We start from the raw sequence: 24,250 nt of genomic DNA on the forward strand, positions 1-24,250 counted from the left end.
TTGAGTCACATGTCAAACCAGACTTCAGTAACACCTCTAGCAGGTTTAAAGCAACTGAGGAGGTGTAATGTCATGAGTTGCTTTTAATGACTCTTTTTTCCTGCTACCTCTGCATTCTGGACAGAACCATTTACCCTTTGGGGATTTCTTGATGTTCACGCAGTTGAAATGGAGCCACTGCATTTCGGAGTTTTCGTTATCACAGTGGACAAATCGTTTGGCGAGTAGACCAGGTAATTAACGATGTTGAAGTAGCTGATGTCAGGCCATTTCTCCTCGTTCCGAGTAAATTCCGTGCTTGCGATCAAGTATGGATCAAAATAGTCATTCCCCTTGCACTTTTCATGATACAGAATCCTGTTTTTCTTCCACTCGAAAGTGTGAACCCGGTGTCACACTGGATGCGTTCCGGTGTCCGAATGGACACCGCAGCTGATCCGTAGTCATTAAAATCAGTGCTGTGGCTCACACCGGCCACGGTCCGGCTGCAGTGCGACTACGGATCCCTTGCAGAGCTCCGGAAACTTTCCGCTAACATCCTATTTTTCCGGATGCCGTAGCCCTACTGCATCAATCTGACTGCCCGCTGAGATTTGCATCCCCTGGTCGCAGGAGCGCTGCCACGGTGCTAGGTGGAAGAACCCACGCGCAGGCAGCCAGGCGGAGTTCAAAGGTCTTTTATTGCCACGAACACAGGATTCCGGAACACAAGGCAAGCGGAGCTGAGGTGCAGGCAGGGACACGGAAGCACGCAGACAGACCCACATGGAGCCGACAAGACAGACCAGGAGAGCAGGGCTTATAAAGAGGAGAGGACAGGTGCAGCACATTAGGGAGTTAACGAGACAGGAGACCAGACAGGAGAAGAAGAGGAGCAGACAGGTGACCAGGCAGGAGAACATGAGGGCAGACAAACACAAAACAGGCCGCAGGGGCACAGGGCGTGACAAGCGCGCCTTGCACCCGCTCCGCTACCCACCATTTCCAGCTGCTCATAGAAGTCAATATTGTTTCTGCTGCGTGATGGACAGATACTTTTAATAAAAATGACCATATCGTCCACCCCACAACGACGGAATGGAGGCACCCTTTGTGTGTTACTGATGTTTAGTTAAAGGGATACTTCAACATTTTGGCAAATTGGGCCATTTAGCGCAATTCCTTAGTCATTTCGAACAGCGTACTTACTTTTTTTGTGAGGGCGAGCTATTGTTTATTCAGAGGTGAGTCGGGGAAGGTTTTTGGGACGGACACAATGGAAGTGAATGGTATTTTTGGTTCCCCTCATCAAACTCATCAAATATACAATCCAACAACGCCAAAACACTTTGGTGGACACGTTATAATCCGCATATTCATTACGCTGTGGAACACCAACAAATAATATTGTAGCGTTACAACACTGAAGCAAATACTGGGAACTACTTTTTCTTTTGAAATCACTACGCCCAGACGCCATGTTTCGTAGTTCCGTCTTAGCAATCTTTGCATAAACAACTCAATCTCGTAATTTTGCATTAATATTTCACAGCGTAGTGCATTTTCAACAGAGATGGCGGTGTGGGCTGCTTTCTATTGAGTTAAACGCGTTTCATATTGTTTGGGGGAGAAAGCGACGGATGTGGTACCCTCCTACAGAGGACTGCAGCGGCACCCAGGCAGTGTGGTAATTCCGTACCGGAGATGGAACGCAGCTGGAACTCATCCAGCGTGAGCCCGGCGTAATACCCCTTACGTGTAATACAGCTTACTTTTTGAAACACATTCATGAAAACATGTTTTTGACTGATGTCACACGAGAGGATTACAGCCTTACCTTTGTCCGGATCACAATGTTCTCACTGTTGGTGGACTTTAAATCTGCAGCTCCTGCACCCATCCATTTGTGAACTGCACGTGTGCGTCCAAAGACTTCACAGAGACAAACTGCTCCGATGTGTAAGAGCTCGCACGGTGAACAAGGTAACTGTAAATATCGTGTTGTGGTGTCTGTGTAGCTGCTGGGTTTCCTCACATTAGAAGGGGTGGGGCTTGCTGACGTGGGGAGGTGTGTGCACTGGCGGTGGGGTTTATAAAGGCGGAAGTTACCTGTCAAAGGGGCTTCCTGGTATGACAGCTGTTACTACCGTGGGCTTGGAAATAAACTCCGCTCGCACCGAATCCCTCGTCTGACTCCTCTTTCTATGACCGCCACAGTGTAAACCAAACTTCGGAGGCAACAAGTCGTCGTCTTCTTTGGGTATCTCATACGGATCCAAACCGTTGATAACTGCTATCTTTTCAAGCCAACAACTCCTGGCATGCTTATTAAGCGTAAGTCCATAAACATTTGACCCTTTTCGGCATTTCAGCATTTTTTTCTGACTTTCTGCAGCTCCACTCGTACATCTTCTCCTGCTCATGTCTGGGCTTGTTATGCGTTTGTATACATTCGTGAGCTCCCAACATGTCCGCAACTCCCCATAATGCAACGCGTAACACCTAGCCCTACTGCTGCCTACGTCCTTATGGAGAAAAAAATTTAATTAAATGTGAATTTGTTAAAACTTCCTAATGTTTGTGTGTATCCTATGGCTCCCAGCCAGTAGCCTGAGGAGTGATGCGATATACAGCAGGAGGGAAAAAATGCAATGACGTTACTCCTTCATTTATTCAGTTGCCAGCCCCCTCTATTTAAAACACCTTCCCGCTTGCCTGCCAATAACCATCAAAGTTTGGAACTTACAAAGAATGTAAAACTTTTTTGTCTCTGACATCAAAATTGTTTTCCCATTTCACACATGACAGCAAATTTCATCAGCAGGGATGCTGATGCAGGAATAACAAAACTCATTGGATTTGTGTTAACATTTTATTTCCATTTCTCAAAACTTCACACAAAATTTATGGAGAAAATAAAAGTCTAAATAAATTCCTAAGTAAGCAATGTTTTCTTTCAAGTGGTTATCTTATCATTTGGGGATTAAGCTGAACTTCCTGCGAGATCTCCAATAGAATCTTTCATGAACTCATCTCCATGTGGCTTTTCAGGTGGCGCAGAAATGATTTACGATGAGTGAATCTGCTCCCACATGTTTCACAATGATATGGCTTCTCACCAGTGTGAATTCTCTTGTGGACCAACAAATTACTCTGTGTATTGAAACTTTTCCCACATGTTTCACAATGATGTGGCTTCTCACCTGTGTGAGTTCTAATATGAGATGACAAATGACTCCGTGTACTGAAACCTTTTCCACATGTTTCACAAAGATGCGGCTTCTCACCTGTGTGACTTCTTAAGTGAACCATCAAACTACACCGTGCACTGAAACTTTTCCCACATGTTTCACAAAGATGTGGCTTCCAATCTGTGTGAGCTCTCTTGTGGACCAACAAATTACTCTGTGTTCTGAAACTTTTTCCACATGTTTCACAAGGATGTGGCTTTTCACCTGTGTGAGTTCTCATGTGGACCAACAAAGTAGACCGTCGGCTGAAACTTTTCCCACATATTTTACAAGCGTGCGGCTTCTCACCTGTGTGAGTTCTCATGTGGGTCCACAAAATACGCAGATGACTGAAACTTTTCCCACATGTTTCACAAGGATGCGGCTTCTCACCTGTGTGAGTTCTAATGTGGGCCGACAAATGAGTCAGTGTCCTGAAACTTTTCCCACATGTTTCACAATGATGCGGCTTCTCACCTGTGTGAGTTCTCATGTGGATCGACAAACTACCCAGTTGACTGAAACGTTTCCCACATGTTTCACAATGATGCGGCTTCTCACCTGTGTGAGTTCTCATGTGGACCGACAAACTACCCTGTTGACTGAAACGTTTCCCACATGTTTCACAAGGATGCGGCTTCTCACCTGTGTGAGTTCTCATGTGGGTCGACAAATGAGTCCGTGTCCTGAAACTTTTCCCACATGTTTCACAACGATGTGGCTTCCAACCTGTGTGAGTTCTCATGTGGACCACCAAATAACTCCGTTTACTGAAACTTTTCCCACATGTTTCACAAGGATGTGGCTTCTCACCCGTGTGAGTTCTCATGGGTTTCTTCTTACCACTGACCCTTCGTACCTTCCTACATTTGTGTTTTTGACTGACAATTTCACCAGATGTTTCCTCACATTCAGCCTGGTTCTCTGACACTGGAATGTCAAGGTGCTTTTCGTCATGGTGGACTTCAGAGTCCTGAGAGAGGAACTGCTCATCGTCCCGAACTTCTGGTTCACTCAGGTCACTTTGCTTCTGAATAGAAGGAACCTCAGTTTGTGGAGGTTGTGGTTCCTCCTGGTCCTCTGTAAACTGTTGAAGCTCTGGTTCTTGTTCTTCCTCATCTTGGATCTGTGGAGACTCTGGTTCTTCTCCTTCCTCTTGGATCTGTGGAGGTTCTGGTTCTTCTTCCTCCTCTTGGATCTGTGGAGATTCTGGTTCTTCTCCTTTGTCTTGGATCTGTGGAGGTTCTGGTTCTTCTTTCTCTTGGGTCTGTGGAGGTTCTGGTTCTTCTTTCTCTTGGATCTGTGGAGGTTCTGGTTCTTCTTTCTCTTGGGTCTGTGGAGGTTCTGGTTCTTCTTTCTCTTGGGTCTGTGGAGGTTCTGGTTCTTCTTTCTCTTGGGTTCTTGGAGATTCTTGTTCTCCCTGTTCAAGACAAAGGTTTGTGTCTTGTTCATAGAGCTGCTCCTCCCTTCCATCATGGTGCTGTGGGAACTCTACAGGGATAAAAAGGTACAAGATGAAACATTAGATAAAGCAGAACTGTGCAACTGTTGCTCTCGTGCCCCCCCCACTGGTCTCCTGTGAAAGCTCATTGTCAAAAGCTCTCCGCGTCCGTCCGTCACGTCACCCCGGACGCACTTTGGCTTTTACAACAAGGACGGATGGACAGATAAGAGCCACGCCATTTGTAAAATGTGCTTTGCAAAAGTCAAATACCGCGGAAACACCACCAACCCACATGCATTTGAGCAGGATGTCCCCATGCAGGACACCCTGAGGGCCCTGGGCAGCGGTGTGAGGGACAGGCTGCGTCCCCCCAGGTGTGAGAAGGAGCGTTGCCTCCTCAGCAGGTCCTTCCTCCCTGCTGCTATCAGATTCTACAGCCAGCACTGCTCCAACTAGTCCAAACACACACCACACACTGTTCTAAATGACACTCCTGTGTATTGGTCTTTTCATGTCTCTCACGTTTTTCTATAATATTGTACATATGTCTGTCCTATATGTATATTTAAATAATATGTAACTCTTATCTGTTATTAATATTATAGTTTACATATGTGGTCTGTCTTAAATGTATATTTAATTTATATTTGATTTATATCTGTTAGTGTATATCTTATTTCTTTATATCTGTCTGAAACTCATATTTAAATTATGTCATTTAGTTTGTATCTGTTATTTAATTATATTTATCCTAAATTTATAGTTAATTTTTCTATGTATGGTTGGACCTTGTAAATTCTCATATTTCGCATTTCTTTTCTGTTTCTATTTCTTTTCTCTGTGCTGCTTAACATTGAAATTTCCCCCTGTGGGACAAATAAAGGAATTTCAATTCAATTCAATTCAAGGTTTTACAATGATTGCACTTTATTTTCTCAAAACATGTTACATTATTGAAGGTATATGTAGCCTTTATTTTTCATTTACTGTTTAAATGAAAAAGTAGCCTGCAACTTGTTTGCTGTTAAATATAGTTGCTTCAGTACTGCTGCTGCATTTGGGATGAATGAAATGTGTTTCATACAAGTTTTCTCATGAAGTACTACTAGTTTACAAATTAATTGTTCCTAAAGTATCGCAATAATCGTCATGAACATTGGTATCGGGATATATCGGGATATATCGAATCGTGACCCATGAATCGTGATACGAATCGTATCGCCAGATACTAGGCAATACACACCACTAGTTTCATGTTTGTTTTACGCGCTTTTATACTTGTACTTCTGTATGAGTCCCGTAAAGCGGGTTTGTTCTCGCGAGATGTAGTCGGGTCGGATCCTCTGAAAGTTGCAAATGTTGCTTTCAGGACACAGACACCGGGGGGAGGAGAGGGACCAGTGAATCACCGCGCCAAGTCTTTGTTTACCCCCACAGGGATTCTGAAAAACATTTATCGAGGTAAAAATGTTACTTAGTTCTGCTTAAAATTACTTTTCCACTTCTAGATTAAAAAAAAAAAAAAAAAAAAAAAAAAAAAAACTGGGACTCAAGTGGTGAAACTGAAAACTTTCATTCACATTTCAAAAATAGCGTACTGTGGAAGTCGACAAAAGAGGAGGCAGACGGGTGTCAAGTGTGACAGCTGTCATTAGTATGTCACTGCTCACTTCCATTTATCCCCACACCTCTACACACCGCCACGTCACCAACCCTGCACCTTCTAATGTGAGACATAACTTCCCCAGCAGACGCCACAGCTCAGTCATTACGTTATTGCTGGATGAGAACCTTGGATGAGCAGTGAACGTACATTTTTACATTTCTGGGAACTGTTTCAGTTTGAATTGAGAAGGAATATTTCCTTGGGGGAAAAACAAAATGCTGTGTTTCCTATAATGTAACGCTGTGCTGTGGCAGGGATTACACTTCTACACTAGAGGGGGCGTTGTGTGGTCGACTTGAAGTAGAAAGCGGAAAAGAAGAGGGACTGTGTTTGGAGTTACTAGTCTGATGAATAAAGCTGATTAAAATATTGAAAACACAACAGACACAAATCCTGTTTATGTCTGCGGAGGAAAAACCAAACGTTTAGCCATAATGACGGAGATCCTCAAGCAGTCAAATCATGTGTTCATTCAGACTTCTCCGTACCTGTTCTGTGCAGCTTGATTTGAGGGTTCAAGATGATTTCCAGTTGTCTGCGCTGACGACCAATTTCCTCTTCATATCGGGCCATGGTGTGTTCGAGCTCGCTGAAGATTTCCACGGCAGCAGCAGTTAGCTGCCGGGTGGTCAAGTCTCTCTCAGAGTGGTGGGATTTGTCACCGTCACCACCACCATCAGTCGCAGTCACCTCCACAGGATCCTCCTTCTCTTTAATGTGTGGAGTTTCATGTTCCTCCTGCTCCAGACTGGAAGTCGTCTTCTGGTCACCACTGTGGCGCTGGGGACGCTCTGGAGGGAAACAAGACAAAGTCATGATTTGATGGATGTGAATGTTTTCCAGTGAAGGATGGAATAAGTGAAGTGAAGGATGAATTAACTGGTTTCCTTGTCAACTGGTGACTAACTTCCCTTAGCATTTGCTGCTGCTGCTAGTAGCTGTATCTGTTGAAATAAGATTCCGAAAAGGTCCAAAACAGCTCTCTGCTGGTTTTTCTTTGGCAGCAAAGACGAACGTGAAAGAAAGTGGGTCAGCAGTTAGCAGGGACAACAATTCGTTCAAAACCCCGGCCTACGGAAAGAGACACGCAAGCACCAGAGATGGGGGTCCACCAGGGAGGAGGGTCCACCAGGAAGGGGAGTTTAGTTGTCATATTTGTGGAAGCAAACTTTTTATACATTTTTGTACATGACTTTACATGATTTTTTGTTTTTCAATGACATTTTTGGAGTCTTCTTGACTCTTTGCCTCTATTAAGCACTTGAATGACTAGTGTTAGTTTTGATAATGAAGATTCGTCTCCATCACTAATTACATTCAAACACTGAGTAGGAAATATGAAGTTTGTCAGAACAATGAGAAGCTTAACAGTTTTACTTTTTTAGAGATGTAATTTTTTTCTTAATCACATCAGCAGCAGCACAATGGCAAAAAGATCAAACTGTAAAACAAGAACATATATAATAAGTGCATGCCAGGTAATATAAAAAACACTGAAGTTGTAACATAACACGTTCAAGTAAATTTGTCCCATTTCACATATGAGGGGGTACCCAAAAGTTCCCGGAATGTGATTGTAACTTTTTATTTCTGACATTTCAAAATAAAACACCACCGTCGCCTTTAAAATAATCTCCATCCGCATTAATGCAGTGCTCCAGCCGTGTCTCCCACTTCACGAATGTGTCGTGACACCCGTGCGTAATTGTGCCATTTTTTGGCGTCGGGGCTACATCTGGTGAATAAGGCGATGGGGGAGGAGATTCATCTCATTCTTCGCCAGAAACTGCGTGACGCGCAGCGCCGTGTCCGCTGGCGCACCGTCATGGTGGATCAACCGGGCTCCACTTCGCCACTACGCAGGCCGCTTCCTCCTCACATCCTCACGGAGCCGTCTGAGGACTTCCATGTAGTAGTCTTGATTTACAGTTTGACCTGGAGGGACAGATTCGCTGTGGACGATACTCTGGACAGCGAAGAAGCAGCTCAGCATTGTTTTCACGGCTGAGCGGACCTGACGTGCCGACATCTGGCCCTTCTCAAACCACCCAAACCACTCATGGACCTGACTCTTCCCCAGAGCATCATCCTTGTAGGCTTGCTGCAACAAGGTGAGTGTTTCTGCTGCTGTTTTTTCCCAGCAAAAAGCAGAATTTAATGTTTGCGCGCTGCTCTGGCTTTCCAGTTAATGTCGCCATTTTGGAAAAAGCGCAGACCGCAGCGGCACACTGGTACTATAAATAGCGCCTGACAGGCGTCAGTGTCACTCTGGGAGCTCAGCTTTTTCACAGATATGCACGAGGCTTACCTGTAGCACATCTGACGGCCAGAAGTCGAAAGTCATTATTATTAGTATTTTATGACCAAATTCCGGAAACTTTTGGGTACCCCCTCGTATCAAGTCCTTCAGGGAGAGAATTGCATATCTTTGCTTTGGCAGTTTCACCAGGGAAATAATATATTGTGAAAAAAAAACAACTGTGCTAAATATATGAGTGCAAACTATGTGTGTAAGTTTGTCAAGGCACAGATACTTGTTCATTACAAGTAAGAGCAAGTTTTTAAATATTCTTCTCCAGATTGGCAACTGGTAAACAGGTTACAAACTCACTATTGGCCCGTTTCCACCTCCCCTACTCTACTCTACCCCGCTTCTGAGCGTTTCAATCAGCCCACTTTACTGCTACCCGGGTAGGTTGGTTTTTAGGGTGTACCAGGCCGGGGGACTAACCAGGCTGAGTCGGGCTGGAAATGTCACAATCTGTTTTGAAAGAAAATCAGAAGTTACTGGGACTTCCAGAACACAAACTAAAACAAGATGAGCTAACATGCAGGAACAGCTCATTTGAAATGTTGGAGCGGTTTCTGGAACAGCAAGCTGCAGTGTGTGCTTCACTCCTGGACAACAAACTGAGCAAAGGGGAAGATGACGTGCATACACTTTGTGAAGAAGACACCACCACAGCTGAAGACTTGTTAAACTACTTGGACCAGTGAAAAGTGCCGCGACCGTCATGTGTGAGGAAGAGCAGCCCACAGTATGATTGCACCTCTCAAAGCTCAGTTATTGGAGCACTGCATTATCTCAGAGGAAGACTCCATTTAGCAAGAGAAATGAAGCAGACCATGTCCCAGGAGCTCCAGCAGCGATATGTCAACATGCAGCAAGTCCTGCAGAGAGCCTCATGATGAAGCTGGTGATTTACACCCCTAATGAAAACGTGGCCAACGATGCTCGAGAAGCCAGGGAGCAGGAGGCCGTGTGACGAAGGGAAGAAAACGCTCACAATGCTGCTTTCAATCAGGCCTTTCTGAGGACCCTGAGTGGACTTGCTGCAGCCCTGACGGGCCGCAACAGCGGAGGAGGCCCGGAACCATGAGCCGCCACAAATACCATTACTGTTGATGTGTGTAAAAGTCACATTTTTCTTTTTCCCCGAGCATATATGAACCAGAAAGTGCACTGAAATTGTTGTTTTCAATGGAGTTCTTATCAAAGCTTGGTTTACTCTCTGCTGCTGTAAACAATACTACAAAATTGTTGCATAAAACATTTTGGATCATGAATGAAAAGAAGAGATCTGCAAAAGCAAAACACATTTATTGAAAGCCAGGATGAAAAAAATACAAAGGGCAATACTGAGTGAACTCAAAACATCAGCAGTCATTATTTTCCTCATACTTTAATGCTGCAGCATAAAACAGCTCTAACAACTCCTTTTACATCAGTTATTCATCAGATGGCGCATGAGGCCATCTCGCACCTCATTTCCTGCTTCTTCTGCATCTGGCAACACTCCACCTGTGGGCTCAGGCGCTGCTGCACCCGGTGCATCCCATGCTGCATCATAAACTGCTCCGTGTGTCTCACACAGGTTGTGGAGAGCACAGCATGTCAACACCATGGACTTGACAAGGCGGATGTCACAGTGATTCCTCTTCGAGAGGCATCGCCACCTGCCCTTTAGCCTCCTGAAGGCGTTTTCAACCACCACCCTTGCGTGACTCAACTTGTTGTTGAAAGTGTGTTGCTCCTCTGTCAGTCGGCCTGTGTCGTGGAAGGGCTTTAGGAGCCATCTCTGAAGGGGACAGGCTGAGTCTCCCAGAATGTAGTGCCCAACACTGACACCCCCAATCTCCCTGGTGTGGTCAGGGAAAAGGGTTCCTTGGCTGGCCTGCTCCCACAGAGGGGACAAAACTCTCAAAACTCTGGCATCGTGCATGCTCCCAGGTTGCCCAGCGTAGACATTCCAAAACTGACCCTTCTCATCCACAACTGCCTGCAGAATGATGGAATGCCAGCCTTCACTGTTCAAATGATCAACTGGAAATCCCTGGGAGCAATGATGGGTATATGACAGCCGTCTATGGCACCAACACAGTGGGGGAGCCCCCACCTGCTCTCAAAGTACACAGCCAATTCCCCAAATTTGTCCTCATCCAGAACACACACGAGTTCTGGCACCAGCACTTTTTCTGCTGCTCCACAGAACTCCTGCACACATCGACACACAACACTTCTGCTCACTCCAAATAGATGCTCAATACATCTGTACTCTGAGCCGGTAGCAAGCTTCCATAGCGCTATTGCCAGTCTCTTCCTCAGAGGCACACAGAGACGAAAGGCAGTGTCTTGTCGCTCCATAAATGGGCGCATCTTATGGCAGAGGTCGTTGAAGGTTTCCTCTGATAGGCGGAAGTTCTGCATCCATTGCTCAGTGGAGAAGCTGGGAATGATTTCATCCCGCCATTGCGCAGCTCGGATGTGGGTCCAGACGACAGGCCTGCGTCGTCGAGCCGCTCCCGATAGGAGAGCCCTCTGAAAGAGACAGAGCATATGCAATGTGATCACATGAAAATAAAAATCTACTTTGGACTTTTCAATAGATCTTGGAATGAGACATCATGACTACTACGACTATAGATAACACAAATAACTCCCAAAAATATCTAAAATGATAATCTCCTTAACGACTAAAAATGTGACCAGGCAAGACATTATTGGCTCCCAAATGGCTAATGTGGAGTTTATCAACAGTTCCCTTTTCTGTTTGAGCCAGCCTGCTTTAGCTTCATGAGTAGTTGATGTAGGGAAGGTGTTGTGAACCTGGATCCCTCAAATACAACAAAAATGGTAGTTACTGAAGATGGGCTATTAATCTAATTGTGAAAATCTTATTGCTTTTTCTGGGTTTATTGTATGAACTACATGGATTTTCAACCGAGGATCATAAATCTTATCTCGGCATTTAAAACTCCTCTGAGCATTGCTGACAATAGGACAAAACAGAAATGTGCTTTTTTAATTGCTGTAGCTACTTTTCATCACTGAAAAAGTACTGCCTGCAGGATTCTTCGCAGATCCCAAACTGATCTTTAAAAAGATGCAAATACAGCAATTTAAAGCACAAACCTGACTAAATAACTGCAGTTACAGAGTGGTAACTCACCCGGAGCCGTCGTCTCCTCACAGCTCTGAATGCCTCATCTTCAGCTTCATACCACTGCAGAGCCTCCCGACTCTTCGATACTTTACGTTCGTCTTATCTCTTGCTGCTTAAAGCCTTTTCTGACTCTCTTCCTTCCACCTTGTTGCAATAAAAAGCCACAAAGAAAAAGACACACGACAGCCTCCGAGTCCTCCATTGTTGCTGGTTCTCGTCCCCCTGTCGTCTTCCACTGAGCCGGGACTTTTTACCGCCTTTCTATTGCATTTTTACCGCCTCCTAGTTTCCCCGCCCACTGAGAACGGTATCCATGGAGCCATAATAGGCCGGTGGAAGCATGACGTATAGAATTACTATACTATATATAGTATACTATATATATACACTATACTCTATTAATTAGTAGAGGTGTGCTGATACATCGATTATTAGATTAATCGTGATGCGACACGTAATGATTTGATTACGATTCATAAATATTAAAAATCGATTATTTTTCATAATAACTGGACGCCAGGAGCACGGACGCCACTTGCGGAACCAAAGTATTGTTCCAACGCACCACCCGGACATCTGTAGTGACGGACCAGCTAACATGGCGGCAGCCATAGTCACAGAGCGTCAGATTCATTCATCTGGGTTAAAAGCTAGTGTTTAGAAACATTTTGAATTTTATGACCAGGAAAATGGAAAGGGCATTGACAAAACCTACTCCATCTGTAAGGCATGTAAGGCCAAAATTAAGCACAGTGGAAACACAACAAACATGCGCCAGCACCTCGCTCGCTTCCACCCCGGATTGGAGAGGGAGAGGATTCCGCCAGTGGTTGCTGCTAACCAGCGAACAATAGAAGAAGGACTATCAAAACTTCCCCGCAGCTCTGAAAGGGCAAAACGAATCTCATCATCGATTGCAACCTTTATCGCCAAGGAACTGCGTCCATATGCTGTCGTCAACAACAAGGGCTTTCGTGCTCTGATGCGGACATTGGAGCCGAGATACAAACTCCCGAAGCGAAAATATTTTGCACAGAAAGCAGTTCCCGAACTCTATGACATGACTAAAACTGAAGTGCTGGAATCACTGAAGAAAGCAAGCAGGATAGCTCTGACATGCGATTCATGGACTTCAGTTGCTACACAGTCATATGTCACGGTAACGGCACACTTTGTGAGTGAGGGACGCAACGGCTGGGAGCTGGTGAGTTATGTTCTCCAAACCAGAGTGATGACTGACAGCCACACCGGTGCCATTGTTGCTGAACTGCTACAGAAAGTGGCAGAGGAGTGGCAGATAATGGACAAAGATTTGGTTTTGGTCACCGATTACGCATCCAATATGATTGCAGCTGCTCAGTTGGGAAACTTCCTCCATATTAAATGTTATGCACATACCCTCAACCTTGCACCTTGTGTCTCAGAAAGAGCTCAAGTTACCCACTGTGACAAGGCTCCTGGGCAGGATCAGACGGATCACCACCTTTTTTCACCGTAGCACTACTGCCAACCAACTGCTGAAGGAGAATCAGAACATGCTTAGTCTTCAAAATCACAAGCTCAAGACTGATGTGTGTACAAGGTGGAATAGTGCATATGAAATGGTTCAGAGGTTTCTCGAGCAACAGCCTGCAATCTGTGTCACCCTGCTGTCTCCTCAGGTGAGAAAGAAAGACTCAGACATTGCCACTCTCACTGACGCTGACATCTCAAATGCAGAAGATCTCATCGCTGCCCTCAAGCCGATGAAGGATGCCACGACTCTCATCTCTCAGGAGAAAACCCCAACTGTGTGTTTGATTGCTCCTGTACATGCCAAGCTCATCCAGAACACAAGGCCCTGTGCTGAAGATTCACAACTGGTCCGAGAGATAAAACAGGCCATCAGTGAAGATCTCAGCAAGCGATACAGCATTGAACAAGAGAGAAACACTCTTCACACAGCCTCTGCCCTTGACCCACGGTTCAAGGCCTTAGCTTTCCTTTCTGAGAAGGAGAGAGAGGACACATATGGGAGAGTGATTGCTGAGGCTGGAGAATTGGAGGTAAAAAAAATTTAATTTTCTTGAGAAAAAAATCTAATGTGTAAATGTCCCACTGGGCTAACCAAGAAAAAAATAACTAATGCTGGTATTTCATCATAAAAGATTTGTGATGTCCTATTAGAAAAATCCTAAATAATAAATAGAAAGTGTTTTTTTGTCAAATGCGGTTTTATGATTTTGGAGTTGTGATTTCAATAGAACTTTAACTTTACTTGTTTTTACATTGTGCATTCATACAGCAAGAGAAATAGATAAAAATGGAGGTCCACCCAGACCACAAGTCAGCCAGCTCAGCAACCAGTGAAGAGGACCCACACCAAAGTCCTGCTGCCAAAAGAAGGGTTTCATCATCTTCTCTAATCGAGAATCTGCTGGGGCCTGGCTTCTCTGATCACAGTATGAATCCAGCTTTTAAAGTATTTAAACATTTACCCAGCATGATTTTTTTTTTTGTTTCTTTGATATCTTATTATTATTCTTTGATTTCTTTGAGATCGGCAGCAACCCAAGTCAGTGCGTGCCAGAGCTGAGGAGGAAGTCACGAAGTACTGTCATGCTGAAACATCCTCTCTCTCAGAGGACCCTCTCTGCTGGTGGAAAAAGAATCAAGTGCTGTATCCTATGATTTCTAAGTTGGCTAAGAGGTATCTATGCATTCCCGGCACCAGTGTCTCTGCGGAGAGAGTGTTCTCTACCGCTGGAGATATCGTCACTGCACAGCGGAGCACACTTGATTCAAAGCATGTTGACCAGCTCCTATTCCTTCACAAAAACTTGAAAATGTACAATCCAGAGACTGATGACAGCAATGCTGATGACAGCAAAGACAGCAATGATGATGAGTAGCTGTAGCTACACATATGCTTTCATGTTCCACCTAAATGCCCTGGCATGATTAGGCTAATTCATTGTGTTCTTTTATTCATGCGGCATTAATTTAAAAACCCCAGTTACACAATTGTAATGAGAGCTTACATTACAAGCTTACATGTTGTGGGATTTATGCTGGATTTTGTTTTGAAGTCCTTGACATTAATAAGCTATCTTTTTGTGAAAGCATTTAGAATTTTTGTTAAAGGAGACTTATTTATTTTAAAGGCACTTTATTTTTTTATGTTTTCTGGAAAATGTGGAGTTCATTCCACCAAAGTTAATATTTTTGGACTGTTATAGAGAATTCTATTTTTAAATGTGCTGCTTTTGTCAGTAAATGTTTGCACTTAAGGGAGTTGACTTGTAATCTGTGGTCAAGAAGGGCAGTTTTTTGTTGTACGAGGGTGTACCCAAAAGAATCCGGAATTTGACTGTAACTTTTTATTTCTGACATTTCAAAATAAAACATCACTGTCGCCTTCAAAATAGTCTCCATCCGCATTAATGCAGCGCTCCAGCCGTGTCTCCCACTTCACTAATGCGTCGTCAGACCCGCGCGTAATTGTGCCATTTTTTGCCGGCTGCGATTTTTCTGTCACCTCCTCCACATCTGCAAACCGCTGTCCCTTCAGCTCCTTCTTCAACTTGGGGAACAAGAAAAAGTCACTCGAGGCTACATCTGGCGAATCAGGCTGATGGGAGAGGAGATTCATCTCATTCTTCTCCAGAAACTGCATGACGCGCAGCGCCGTGTCCGCTGGCGCACCGTCATGGTGGATCAACCGGGCTCCACTCCGCCACTACGCGGGCCGCTTCCTCCTCACATCCTCATGGAGCCGTCTGAGGACTTCCATGTAGTAGTCCTGATTCACAGTCTGACCTGGAGGTACCAACTGGCTGTGGACGATACCCTGGACAGCGAAAAAGCAGCTCAGCACTGTTTTCACGGCTGAACGGACCTGACGCGCGGACATCTGGCCCTTTTTAACCCGCCTGAACCACTCATGGACCTGACTCTTCCCCAGAGCATCATCCTTTTAGGCTTGCTGCAACAAGGTGAGTGTTTCTGCTGCTGTTTTTTCCCAGCAAAAAGCAGAATTTAATGTTTGCGCGCTGCTCTGGCTTCCCAGTCAATGTCGCCTTTTTATAAAAAAATCGCAGACCGCCTCTGCACTCTGTTATATAGCGCCTGACAGGCGTCAGTGTAACTCTCGGAGCTCAGATTTCACACAGATGTGCATGAGGCTTACCTGCAGCACGTCTGATGGACGTGCTGATGGCCAGAATTCGGAACTCATTATTATTATTGTTTTCTGACCAAATTCCGGTTTCTTTTGGGTACCCCCTCGTATTGGCTCTTTAGGCCAAGGAAGGTGTTTGTTATGGGATTTATGCTGGATTTTGTTATTGAGGATTTTGTTTGGAAGTCATTAACATTACTGAATGAGCTAGCTTTTGTGAAGCTGAATAAGCTAATGATTATTTAGGAATACACCTGCTGTTATAAAAGGCAGAAAGCATTTAGGATTTTTGTAAGAGAAGAAGACTTATTTGTTTTTTGAAAAATATGGAGTTCATTACACCAAAGCTCATTTTCGGATTGTTTATAGAGAATTATTATTTTTTTAAATTTACTGCTGTTGTTTGCACTTCAATCAATAACATCAGTGACATCAATAAAAAAAACTTTTTGGATTTGAATTTGTTTGATTACTTTGTTTTATGTGTACTGACAAATAGCTGTACATTGTTTAAAAGTATGAAGTGGGCATTAAGTGAGGGGAAAAAAAAGATGCACAAAAAAATCGTGATAATCGTTTTTATCATTAATATCATGATAATCGTTTAATAATCGAATCGTAGCATACTGAATCATAATCGAATCGAATCGTGATGTGCCTTAGATGGCACACCCCTATATATAGTAATTCTATACGTCATTGACTAGACCGCTCACTGCTCGGCGGACAGCAGCGGCGCCATGGCAAATCGGCGCTGACTTCCGGTAGTGGCAAGAAGCTGTTGGGCGCTATGTAATCCAGTGTAATTCTATACGTCATTGGTACCGACACTGTTTGATTACATCCGCGATACATCCAAAATGGCGCCTGGGGGCGTGTTTGTCAGCTGCGATCCGGTGTTTCGGATGAACTGGTTTCCCTGTTAACTTGTGACCAACAGATGTTGAAAACCCGACTGAAACTCGTGGACGTTCTAGCAAACGTCGGTTTTCGATAGTTACGGTAAATTCATACGTTTTAGAGTCTTTTGTGAGTCTCATTTTAACATCTGTTGTTACCAGCATGAGTTTACACAGAAATCTCCTTAACATGGGAACCAGTTAACTAGGGGTGGGACGAGACATGAATTTCACGGGACGAGATGTCTCGCAAGATTGAGTCCACGAGATCGAGACGATACGAGACCGGGGGGGGGGGGGGGTTTGGTGCTGAGGTTGTGGGGGGGACAGCGCGGTACTCACATGCAGCGTCGGAGCATGGAGTGTCGGGTCGGAGTGCCCCTTGTACGGCCACGTTGCCCTCCGCTCTACACTGCGCCGGAGGCGGCCGCCTAGTTCCCCTATTCCCATTCAAACCGCGGCGCACAGACGACGCCATGACTGCATTTGCACTTCATGCCACTATGTGCGCTGTTTGCATGTTCAACCTTATTTTACACAGACACCACAGAGGAAGAAGGGCGCCGCAGCTGCTGCAGGCTCTCTCTGCATGCTGTTAGAAAAAGAGTGTGAGCCGGTAAGACGTGGTAAAATGTTCATTGATGCGATGCACCGTTTTTTTCAATAAAAGAGAAGAACTGAACGATCGTTTCCGCATATTTCCTTTACGTCGTATCAACTAAACTGTATCACAAGTAGTTTGTGTACTCAAAAGACCAAGATTCCTTGCAGATAGAACATGCGCAGAACAGTATTTCATGTCCTTTTCGACCGGGTTTTTAAATATGAATATGAGCATATTCAGGGTTTTGCACGTGTTTATATGGCTGTGCGGCATGTAATGTATCCATCAATATTCCAGTTAATAAAGAGTTTTTGCCTTGATATAAACGTACTTAATCTCGCGGCATTCGATCTCGCGAGATCTCGCGGCATTGCGATCTCGCGAGATCTCGTGACACGAGATCTCGTCCCATCCCTACAGTTAACCCATAACACCAGATTTCGTCATTGGCTTAAAGCTAGGGTTGGCGATTTGAATGAGATACATTTTTTTAAATACTGGTTAAAATGATCTTTATGACCCGATGGGAAGCAATTCATGGCGTGTTTTTAAAGTACCGTATTGGCCCGAATATAAGACGATGTTTTTTTCCAGAAATTGCATCCTCAAAAGTGGGGTCGTGTTATAATCGCGGACTTACGGTAGATGGTCAGTACACATCCGCGCCGCTAGATGGAGCCAAAGTATCACTGACCAGAGAGCGAGTGGAGCGATGAAATGAGATCAAATGATATGGAGTGAAATTAATGCCAAAACCTCTCCAACACAAAAAATGTGTTTTATTCACAGCCAATGATTCACAAACAAACTCAGTGTGTTTTGCAAAAGCAAAATGTCATTCACAACTAATGCACTTCGGTTTGTTCATCAAAAAAACGTTCCACAAATTAAAAAAATATATAACTGCACTTACATTAAAATATCTTTCAAGATTAATTATTTTTTTCCGAGTACAAAAAACAATTCTGCAGGTTGGAGAAACATTTCTGCGGGTTGGAGAAACTATTCTGCAGGTTGGAGAAACATTTCCGCGGGTAGGAGAAACAATTGGCTCCCCAGCGTCACGTGACTTTTGGCAGTGATTTTGCACCTTCCTGATTCGCATCCGCAGGACTTAGGATTTATTCACAACTGACAGTGCGTCATTTGCATGCCACAACAGGAGGTGGCGCTGTGCGCGTTCACGTTTACAGTGTTTACAGTGTATGATCACGTACTGTGCTGCAACAAGACAGAATTAAACACGAGGAAAAATGGACCAAAACAGAAAGGTGACGGACCGTACGGAGACAAGCTGGACCCTGTTCAGACCCGGTTGGGCTCACTTACCGTTTCTGTTGTGGAAAAGGCTGCCTGGAAGTGAAATGTCCATCAAAGCATCGCAGCAGCACGGCGCTATAGGTCGTCAGGGCACGAACCTTTGTCTGGACTTCAGTGAAGGCATTTTGTCTTGATGAAGACAGTAATACTACAGCCAGACAGACTCACATCTTTGTGACAGCTGCAAAGTTTTGTGACTTAGTTGTGTGGACGCCGGTGGACTGCAAGGTGCACATTGTGTTCCTCAATTTTGTTTGCAGTGTTATTTGTTTATGCACAATCTAATCGTACTTTATATAGCTGCAGTGATGTGTGCACAAAGACTTTTGCACCTTATTTGAACTGTAACTAACTTTAACAGTGTCGTTGCTACACAAGAAGGTTGGTAATAAACAGAAACGACTTTGAAACAAGAAATGGTCTGACATTATTGCATGGGTGAATGGCGCAGTCGCACAGAGGATTTCCCATTAAAATGAAGTTTCATAAATAGCTACTGAGCTACAATATTTATTTTCACCATAGTCTTATTAACTTATTAAAGTAGAAGGCTGGTTTTTGTCACCATATGAGCAGTAACAGCTGAGGAGGTTTACCTGTCCTGACATAATGAAATGTTAAGGATAAACATTAGAAGCAGCAGAGGAAGACTGTTAGCCATCAATTTTATTTACAGAAAAACAGAAGTTGGTCACATATAATCAAGATAAACAAAACAAGCGGTTCATCTCGGCACACATGGACTTAATTTCACCATTGATATGTTTACAAAGGACACATTCTCATGCTCATTCTCCACCGTGTCGCTCTGTTGTGGAGCTTGATACACATCAGGTGTGTGAGGTTCAGGTGCAGCAGGTGCGGTAACTGCCGTCACAGTCTCCTGTCTCCTTTTTCTCCGTTGGAATCTTTGGTAATCCGCCGCTTTCACCTCCGTGTGTCGAGATGTAACGACAGGTTCAGTCTGGATGAGTTTCATTCACTTCATCAGCAGCTCTCCCTGAAAAACACACACGAACATTATGACTTTTAACATGAGGTCAGTTACAATGTACTCTCCAAGTCAATCTCCTATGAGTGAGGACAATTATGATATAAATTCAAAAGTAAGTGGAGGAAAGAGAGAGTGCGAGCTAGCGTGGCTAACGCTAGCAACCAGCTAACACTGCTGACACCGCAACACGGGTTAGCTCCGGCAGTGACAAAAATGACATGTAGCCACGAAAGATAATTTAATTTTTCATCAACAATGACCACAAACTCACCTGTTGGCTGCTCAGGGCGCGTTGTACTGGGGCGACTGACTGACTCGGTTGTGGTCCTGGCAATGGTGTGGTGCTATGCGTTAAACGGCATCAACAGCGCCACCTCCTGTTGTGGCATGCAAATGACGCACTGTCAGTTGTGAATAAATCCTAAGTCCTGCGGATGCGAATCAGGAAGGTGCAAAATCACTGCCAAAAGTCACGTGACGCTGGGGAGCCAATTGTTTCTCCAACCCGCGGAAATGTTTCTCCAACCCGCAGAAATGTTTCTCCAACCTGCAGAATTGTTTTTTGTACTCGGAAAAAAATAATTAATCTTGAAAGATATTTTAATGTAAGTGCAGTTATATATTTTTTTAATTTGTGGAACGTTTTTTTGATGAACAAACCGAAGTGCATTAGTTGTGAATGACATTTTGCTTTTGCAAAACACACTGAGTTTGTTTGTGAATCATTGGCTGTGAATAAAACACATTTTTTGTGTTGGAGAGGTTTTGGCATTAATTTCACTCCATAAAATGATCTGAAAAATGGCGGATCATCTGGAACAAAGGGGCTGAACGCTGGACAACTGAGCAAACAACAGAGGAGAAGTTATGATACCAACTTTAAACTGATGGTGATCAACGCAGCAGAGCCATCAAACTACTGCCAAGCCGCCAGGAGATATGGTGGAGCAGAGCTTCGTTCTTATTGGAGAGCACAGAAAAAAAGAGAAAAGCTTTCCGTGGTCCCGAGAGCGACGCTTCAGAGAGACTGATAGAAGGGTGAGTGAATACGTCACTGAAAGACGGAAAGACGGAATGCCCACCACCAGAGCCTGATTCAGCTGAAGGCACTGGGAAGTTATTTACATCATTTATGCAGTTTTGACCCCTTGAGGCTTCTTATTTGTTGTTCATTGTTTCTTATTTTGAGAGAGAGAATATATTTTTTATTTAATACTGTAGAAATATTTTTTCATTTTATATCTCGTGAAATGTTATCTCAGTTGTTAGTTTTTGAGTTTATAATAACTGTATAATAAAAAGTTGTTTTATGAGTGACCTTACTGTCTTAAGCATTTTTTTTTTTTTTTTACAAAATGATCTTTGAAAAATAGGGGTCGTGTTATAATCGGAGCCGTCTTATATTCTGGCCAATACGGTAGTTTGGAAAATATCCGCTACCTACAGCAGGAGTAAAACGGGAAAAACAGCAACCAATCGTCTTGACGGGACACCTTTTTTAAACCAATCAAATCCCTTCGCCGTTCGACCTGCCCCCTGCGCGTACATGTCAATGGCGTGCACTGACCCTGGTTCAGTGCGCGCATCGAAGGACGGAGCGTCGTTGCAGAATGGCGGAGAAGAATGTTTGGGGCTTTACTTACCGGTGAGTGCGCCATAACTTGGCATAGTGCAAATAAAGAAAAATGAAGAAACGAAGCGCTGAGGACAGGTTACGCCAGGAACGCACTGGACGCAGAAGCGCCGCGCGCATCGCACGCGCTGAACGTCTCCGCTCCCAACGGAGCTCCTCCAATGGGCCATTTTCACAGCTCCACTACTTCCTGAAATTAGCTGTGCACATTCATTTCCTGTCTTGCATTATTGGCCAAAATGATTAATCCAGGTGTGTCTTGTTGCAGCAGTCTAAACCAGACACACCTGGATTAATCAGTTTGGCCAATAATGCAAGACAGGAAATGAATGTGCACAGCTATTTTCAGGAAGTAGTGAAGCTGTGAAAATACCCCATTGGGTGGGAGCTGGGCGGAGCCTTGGGGAGATGCTACATTCGTGCTACATGCTAGTTTTCCAAGATCGCCAACCCTAGCTTTAAGATCCCTGAAACATGAGCTGGAAGTTTCCCCATTTGATTTAGTTCACACATTTTTTTTCCAGCAACACCTGAAAGCATCATTATTCTGAGGGATTCTAATCTACTTTCCTCCACCGCCATTAAAGCCGCACACATCACAGAAATATTAGCATGTTAGCTCAGACTTCTTCCTTTTGTAAACAGCAACAACTGCTTTAAAATCACTCCTGTAAAGAAATGTAGTGAACCTCCAGCAGTCAGATAGATTCATGTGTTCATTCGCACGTTTCCATACCTGTTATTGACACCTTCAGTTGAGGGTTCTTGCTGATTTCCAACAGTCTGCTTTGACGCCCAATCTCTGCCTCACACTGACAGACCATTTCTCCAAACATGGTAAAGATTTCTCCAACAGCAGCTCTCAGTCGCTCCTCAATAAAACGTCTCAAATCCTGGACTGGAGTCATTGTCGCTGAAGAAGAAGACATGTTTCCTTTGTGGAGCAGAAAACGCTGCGGTCCTGTTTGAAATGTGGAAACGCTTCTTCTTCTCTCCCTTTATTGCTTCTTGGAGGATCAAAAACAGCTGCCACTTCATACTGACACCTACTGGAGACAGGCGGAACTGCAGGTTGGTGGCCGCTCCTGGAATAGCTGGAGTCGATTTTTTTTTTTTAGTACTTTAACCTAAATATTAAAGACTGAGCGAATAGACTGAGACATTCACTCCTTTTTCATCAGGTTTATCATAAAAAAAACAAGCACACATACATTCAAACAGAACCAATAGGATGGCACAGTGTTCTCTGCATAGAACAAAACACAATGGAAGTGCAGCAGCAACAGAGCGTCATATCATGAGGTCTGTTTGTACATTCATCATACAAGTGTCCATATGAACTTTATGGATATGTACATACTAAATATATACTCTAAACAATATATTTTCAAGATTCAGTAATGCACCACTTCATACTGAACAAAGCAGCAGACCTTAAACTACGCCTGACACCTTGAAAAATATAGTGTCTGTAGAGTAAGGGTGTAACTCAAACATTTAAAGTTATCTCGGGAGAAGGGCTTCACATTTTTACATATTCGTATCTCCTCCCCTATTTCTCTCTCCCAGCAGCTCTTATGGCCTTCATAATTAGGTGACTGTGTTTGCTTTTGAAGCTTTTTTTTTCTTTTTTAAATGGCAATCCCGTTGGAGAATCTCAGTTTGAGCAGGCTCCATCTGCTCAAGATTTGCTAAAATATAGCTGTGTGGTTGTAAGCACTCCCAAAAGGGGGAACTTCTTCCTTATTGGTCAAAACACAAGAGCTTCCCTCATAAGCTGAAGCAGCCTGTGAAGATTATCAGATGATGTTCCATTTTTATTGAAACCTACTTGATCTGGGCAAGTAAGTTTAGGAATTAAAAAAACTAAGCTCCATCCTGAAAACCAGAATTTTGTCAAGAACTTGACATGAACACTGATCAGTGATCCGGGTCGACAGATGCCTCACTGCTGGAGGTCTCCATCTTTTTAATGAATTAGGGTGATTATAGCAGTTTTCATACTATCAGGGAGAGATCAGCTGACCTGATGCTGATCAGGTAACATTCCTACAATCATGACTATCATTTTATCATGATCACAGTCAAAGTGAGCTACACTGTCAATTCTGCTGTACATACAGACGCACAGTGGAATGGAAACTGGACATACATCTCTGAGAATAATAATAGACTCAATATATCAATGAAAATAGAATAAAAACAAAAAAGAAAGAAAATTAGGAAAGAAAAACAGACTAGTAAGATTTTGAAATAGAATTTCATAAACAGAAAAGTGCAATGTACAATAAAATGTGTGTGAAAATAAGCTTCATTGTCGACTGCTGCTGCACATTCAAGACACACGTTGTCTCCCCCTGTGTCAGTATGTATTTCACTCAAACGCAAAAGAGTATAGAAATAGATAAAGTAGAAAATAGAAATATACACCGAAAAATTCAGTCATGAGGAACAAAACGCCCCAAAAAGTGCAAAATACATGATACAGTTCAGCACAGGCAGCCTGGGAAACTGTTTTTTATGTTGATGGAGATTAAAATGACTTTATTCTTGCTCCATTTCATTTGTTGAATCAGATTTTCATTCCTTCAGCTTTGTTTTTGCTGTCTTCTCCCACTAGGTGGAGCTACAGGGACACTCTTCACTCACTGACATGATTCCAGTTCTGCTGGCGGGGGCCAGCAGCGAAGAGCCATAGAGCCGTGCCAGGACGGACAAGGTACCTTTTGTTACTTTGATTTCCTGTTAAATTGACACCATCAGATTCCAATAAACAGGTCGTTTTCTCGTTTTTTCGTTTTTGTGCAAAAACGAAAAAACGAGAATTCAACTCATTTTCTCATTTTTCCGCTCTGACTGACAAAATGGATTTTCCACC

The 24,250-nt window shown here is 43.8% G+C and overlaps 1 protein-coding gene across 1 annotated transcript; it reads right to left on the reverse strand.

Annotated features, from left to right (window-relative positions):
• Nucleotides 1–3,000: 3,000 nt before the first annotated feature.
• Nucleotides 3,001–7,135, reverse strand: LOC115396826 (zinc finger protein 664-like). The gene is made up of 2 exons (XM_030102874.1): nucleotides 6,808–7,135; nucleotides 3,001–3,998 (listed from the first exon to the last, which is right to left on the reverse strand). Exons 1-2 carry the CDS (start codon nucleotides 7,133–7,135, stop codon nucleotides 3,001–3,003), a joined length of 1,326 nt encoding a protein of 441 aa, XP_029958734.1.
• Between the last annotated feature and the right edge of the window lie 17,115 nt (nucleotides 7,136–24,250).

The sequence above is a fragment of the Salarias fasciatus genome, chromosome 2 (genome assembly GCF_902148845.1).
Source record: "Salarias fasciatus chromosome 2, fSalaFa1.1, whole genome shotgun sequence".
Taxonomy (NCBI): Eukaryota; Metazoa; Chordata; class Actinopteri; order Blenniiformes; family Blenniidae; genus Salarias; species Salarias fasciatus.

Excerpts from the sequence above, each read along its gene's own strand:
- LOC115396826 (XM_030102874.1), bottom strand. The coding sequence starts at position 7,135 with ATGACTTTGTCTTGTTTCCCTCCAGAGCGTCCCCAGCGCCACAGTGGT. Across the intron at positions 3,999-6,807 it reads AATCAAGCTGCACAGAACAG|CATGTGGGAAAAGTTTCAGT; the intron begins GTACGGAGAAGT and ends ATCCTTGTGAAA.